This window comes from Ranitomeya imitator, chromosome 1 (genome assembly GCF_032444005.1).
Source record: "Ranitomeya imitator isolate aRanImi1 chromosome 1, aRanImi1.pri, whole genome shotgun sequence".
NCBI classification, from domain to species: Eukaryota; Metazoa; Chordata; class Amphibia; order Anura; family Dendrobatidae; genus Ranitomeya; species Ranitomeya imitator.
Window position 1 is genome coordinate 224,328,779 of NC_091282.1, and position 5,968 is coordinate 224,334,746.

At 41.3% G+C, this 5,968-nt stretch overlaps 1 protein-coding gene across 1 annotated transcript; it reads right to left on the minus strand.

The window, feature by feature from the left end:
- On the minus strand, positions 1 to 2,866 carry LOC138666056 (uncharacterized). Its single transcript, XM_069754158.1, has 3 exons — positions 1,953 to 2,866; positions 1,080 to 1,490; positions 1 to 720 (listed from the first exon to the last, which is right to left on the minus strand). Exons 2-3 carry the CDS (start codon positions 1,488 to 1,490, stop codon positions 190 to 192), a joined length of 942 nt encoding a protein of 313 aa, XP_069610259.1. The 5' UTR covers positions 1,953 to 2,866; the 3' UTR covers positions 1 to 189.
- Positions 2,867 to 5,968: the final 3,102 nt, after the last annotated feature.

The window sequence follows — 5,968 nt, forward strand, 5'->3', positions numbered from 1 at the left end:
TTTAAGAAACCAAAAATTTTATTATTTGTATTAAAAATTTTATTATTTGTTATTACAATACTTTTTTAATGTTGATGAGGCATAGGGGATTAATGACCGGGTGCCAGGAGGATGCCTGCAGGGGAGAAGGCATAGGGGATTACTTGTGGAGCATCTAAAACACAAGTCTCATTTATTTAAACTACAACACTACAAATTTTGGTAGTAAGTGTCCATCTCACTGTAGTGGTGCGTGGCTATAGGAGGTCCTTGTGATAAGTCACCAAAAGAAGGGGGTGCAGGTGGTGTCCGGAACTGAGAATTATGTGGCCCAGGTCTGCGGACAGGAGTGCTGTGCATGGGCTCCTGTTGGTGTCCCCAATAAAAATGGGCACTGGGCTGACGGACGTCAATGCTCAATGTTGATGTGTCGCATAGTTTTCCTGCGGCTGCCGCGTTCATAACGTCAAACATTATTCTCTCCGCGTGAGATCTTTGGGTATCATCCAGTCTGTTTAAACGTTCCTCAACCAAGGATGCGAATGGGGAGAGTTTGGTTGTGACGTGCTTCGACAAGATGCTGTTGGCCACTGCCAGGAGATCCACAGGTGTGGCTGCTGTTGATTTTCTTTTTCTAGATGGGCGCAGTGGACATGTCTGCTCCTCGACAGACGGGCTACTGGAGGACTGAGGGGACTGGACATTGTTCGCTTCCGTTGTTTCCCGCTGTTGCAGAGGCACCTGCAATTACATGAAAAAGAAAAATTTAAAATAAATAACATACAAACGACTCTGCCACACATCCCTAGAGAGCCCACACCTCCCCAAACACCTCTATGCCCATTGGAACCTATGAGGAACAGTTACCTGGGTTAAAAAACAAAGGGGTTAAAGAGCTGTGCAGAACTACATTGGCCGGCAATACTGTACGAATGTGCGGAAGACACAATATGTTAATTACGGACACAGGAAGTGGCAGCTGTTATCATCAGGGGGATTAAACATGAACAACGTGACTCACTATTACTGGAAGCCATGCAGTCTCATAAACATACAAGACACACGGCATGCTACAAGAAGGGAAGCTTGGGGCTACTTACATGGTCGTCAGGAGACTCAGGCAGGATATCTTCGGGCGATGGCTCACAAAGGCTAGTCACAGTCTGGCACGGGCGAGGGATTTCTTGGTCTCTAGTGAATGCCATCAGGTCGTAATACCACAGCCTGGGCACATAGACTTCCTCAGTTCCGGCCCCAGACTTCTTAGAATTTTCCACTTTGTTGACCTCTTTTTTGAAAACTGTGCGGAGAGCCTGGATCTTTTTCCTCACAATGTTTTCATCCACGGTCTCTGTGGGATGATACTCCCTGTAGACGGCCACCAGCTTCTCATACGCTTCTCTCTTCATGTAACGGTTGCTATAATCCTTAGATTTTATCTTCCACAAACAGGGCAGGGAGCGGTACATCTCTATGAGTGCCCGAACACAGTCCTGCTCATTTGTAGACATCTTTAAAAAATAAAAAAATAAAAGTTAAGAAACAGCAAAAAATAAAAGTTTGATGAGCCGTATGCCGTTCCTATTGTTATCAGTCATTTTTTGTATGGGATGGTCCGTGGGACTATTTCCACCATTTAGGGGATGGGATGGGGGCCGTTTGTGTGTTTCCTCATAGCCACCATTTGGGGATGGGATGAGGGCTATTTTTATCCATTTTGAGAGTTGAAAAATTTGTACATTCTATTGGTTGCTATTTTGTCAATGGCCAATTTCATGTTGGTGAAACACACCATACTACAAAATCGTTTGCATTACCACTTAAAAGGGAAATACTACGACGCTAAAGCGTCTTTGGTTATAAACGTGAAAGCTCTAAAAAAATCACTGCTGAGATGTAGTATACATCTATTTCTATACACATAAATTAGTATTGCTGCATGGCAAATGAATACAGCACAAGGATATACTCACCGTAGATGTACTAATTGAGAACGCTGCAGAGTTGAAGATCTACAAACAGGTCGCTCAAAAGTTACAGCCAAGACGCCCACGAGTTGATGGAGAAGGAACACGATGGATTTCGAACCAAGACGCACACGAGATGCTCGTGGATGGCAGAGTACGCACAAGTGATTGAAAAGTTGTAAAGTCGCGGTTTATATTTCGGAACGCAGGTACACATGACCCCGATGTGACCTATCAGCGTTCTCAGTGAGACGTAACAACAAAGCCATTTGAAATATATAACGTTATGGCGTCACCTTTTGTAATGTAATAATGTGATTTAAAGGGGTCTTCTTTTGTAATAGTGATGCATTGTAAATACGCCCTTACGTAAAGTTCACACCTACCTCCTAGGCTGTCGTGACAGTTGGCGTCACCTTTTGTAATGTAATGTAAAGGGGTGCCTTTTTCAATGTAATAATGTGATGTAGGCATCACCTTTTGTCTTTGGAATGCATTTGGGAGTATGGTGATAATTACATTACTATAATAATGTTCACACCATCTCCCAGGCCATTATGACAGATGGCGTCTCCTTTTGTAATTTGTAATATATTGGGATCTTCGAAATAATTGCGTATCTATCTACGAGCGACATTGCTAAATTTAAAGGCGTCTACTTTTGTAATGCATAACGCCTACCTGGCCACAACAAGACGCTGCGACGGCCCCTTTCATCGTTGCTGACGTCGTTGCTTTTCATGTCAAACACAACGATTCAGGCTGATCTAACGACCAAATAAAGTTCTGAACTTTCGGCAACGACTAGCGATGTCACAGCGGGATCCGGATCGCTGCTGCGTGTCAAACACAACGATATCGTTATCCAGGACGCTGCAACGTCATAGATCGTTGTCGTTCTCGTTGCAATATTGCTCAGTGTGAAGGCACCTTTAAGGACGCAAAAAAACAAGCTTTCATGCAGCCTGTCACAGCTAAAATTAAAAGTTCATACAGTATGTACATCTCCAGAACAGAGAAGAGCTGACACTCCAACCTCTTTTGAAGAAGGGCTACACACTGAACATGTGTAACTAATTATAGCTAGGGAGAGAGAAACTAATTAAACAGGGGAAATAGAGAGAGAGATGACACTTCTATCTCTTTTTCAGTAGGGACCTCCTGCAGTGACCAGATGGGTAGAGCAGTGAAAATTGATGGGAAAAGGACAGAAAGTCTGAGATACGCATATTTAAATGGCAGAGAAGTGCATTCAACAGGACAGATAAAGTACGCCTGCGCAGGCGCCGCGACAGGAAGCAAAGAAGAGGAGCTGGATCCAGACCGCGACGCCTATCACACCGGACTGCCCCGGACCGCCCCTGGGTGAGTATAATCTAACTTGTTTTTCTTCTCTTTCAGGTTACATCAGGGGCTTATCTACAGCATTACAGAATGCTTAGAAAGAATCATGCTCATCCCCATAGAATAAATCCCAAAGAACAATCACCACAGAAGATGCCATCATATAATATTTTATTTAACATTAACAGACCATACAAAAACTTGTTAGATAAAAAATACGAAAATATATATTTATATATATGTATACTTAAAATTATGTAAAAATATAATTAAATATAGTTGACTATAACTGAATATAGCAGTGCCTGGTGCTTATTAGATGGCCCTATAATATAATTTGTGTGTCCATATAAAAAAATCCTACTGGCCCACTGTAAACAAATCAGCGGCGCTGATAAAGAAAAAAGAAGATGGGAGAAAAACCAAGTGTAGGATTATAATGTGTTTTACATGTAATATAAATAGTGCATATAGTCCGGTTCACTATGTATTGATTTAGGCCTTCGCCGGATTTTTTTGGAGAGTCTGAAAACTATACATTTTTGGAAAGGTTATAGTATAAGCAATACGAAAAACAATGTTTCCATTTGCCCCGAGTCCCACGTGACCGCCATATTGGATTTTACAAAATGGCTGACGTAAAACCAATTTTCGTTAATATCTCAGCTTATAAATAACATAAAAATAAAATTTGACAGCTAAACATACATTTTAGGGCTAAGAAATGCAATATTACTAGTTGCAGATGTGTTTTAGATATTTACTACAGCAGTTTTTTATAATTAATTAGTATTGACATAATAATACATAATGACAGGAATCACATGTTTTTTTTTTCTTTTATTACAGGAGTTGAACATGACAGACAAACCACAAGCTACTGAAGTCACTTGTGAAGGTGAGGCACCTATCAACTGGAAGCTATGTATGCTCTGTCAGTCTTCCAATGGCAATGAGAAGTTGGTGCAAAATCCTCGGATACAGTCTTACCAGCGCGTTTTGGACATAGTAGCAGAGAGGGCAAGTTTACAAGATGGCAACTATGTTGATATCCATCGACGGATTAGCAACAGGAAAGACACAATCGCTACACATCAGGCAGTCTACCATCGAAGTTGTTACACAAATGCAATTAACAACGACCAAATACAACGAGCCCGGGACCGTTATGCACATGCATTAGCTACTGGTAGCCACATTACCAAGAAACGAGGATTAAAAAGAGGACGTGCTGAAATGGACGAATCAGGTTCATTAACATCTGACTCTTCATCACCATTCACGAGGTCACATACATGGCCACTGGATAAGGAAAAATGTTTCTTTTGTCAGAACGATGAGAATGAGCAGCTTTATAATGTGAGGACAGTCAACGCAGGGAAATCGTTGAAACAAGCTATTGAAACATCAGATAATTTAACACTGAAAACAAGACTGAACACATGCATTGCACCAGGGGATGCACATTCTATTGACGTCCGGTACCACAAAAGCTGTTGGACAAAGCATGTTTTTCATGGACAACGAGAACGTAGTACCAACAGAACAGACCACAAAGAACCCTTATTACAACGTGCAAGTCTGCTAGAGTTGATAAACCTAGTGGATATTCAAACACAGAACCAATCATATCTATCTATACAAGATATCGAAACCACTTATTTGAATATGCTTGGTATAGAAGGCGTGGAAAATCACAAACCTACATTCACTAGAAAGTGGCTCAAAGAAATTATAATGAATGCCTTGCCACATCTGAAATCCTGTCTTTCAAAAAACAGAAGGGAATCAGCAGTTCTTTATTCACCAGAAGCCTGTGAGGAAATCATGGTTAATTCTGCAATGGAATGTCGTAGTGATGATGCAGACAACATGCAGACAATCTACAAAGCAGCACAGTTAATTAGGAAAAGCATTGCTAATTTTACAACGGAAGTCAATGATAAAAACACCATAACGGTCACTAGTGACATAAACGACGTTCCAGCAGAATTATATTCCGCTATCCGTTGGATCATAACAGGGCCGATTGACAGCCTTGAAACTCAAAGAAGGACCAAAATTGTTGACCGAGCAGCACTCACTATGAGTCAGAACATCATGTATGAATTCAAATCAAAAGCTTTCGACTGAAAAAGAAGTGAGCAAAACTATGTTGTCAACTCTTGCTACCTTCGTATGTTTTGCTTACTCTCCAAAAGGCATTTTTATTAAGAATATTCCCGAACTGCGATGGCATCTATTTTGCAAGCATATGGCAGAAAGTGACAGGTTACCTCCTACACTCGGAGCTCTAAAACAACATGTCCTCAGAGTCCATATCCAAGCCAGAGTGTGGGGACAAGCTAACATTGCTTTGCAGGATTCTCAGCTGGATCCCGAGAAGAATGGCTATCACAAAGGGTTGGATGGACAGTTGAAACCAACCATGACAGATGTTCTTCCAGCTCCAAAAGCAATAATCGAGATGATTAGTTGTCAATGCAAACATGACTGTTCTTCTTCAAGGTGTTCGTGCCGAAAAAATAACTTATCCTGTACCGATCTTTGTCAGTGTGACAGCGAGTGTATGAATGACGAGGACACTCAGACCAAATATGAAACTGATGATGACAGTGATGGTGGCGATATGTAAAGACACTCTGGTTGTTCAAAAGTTAAAAACATTAACTCTCTGC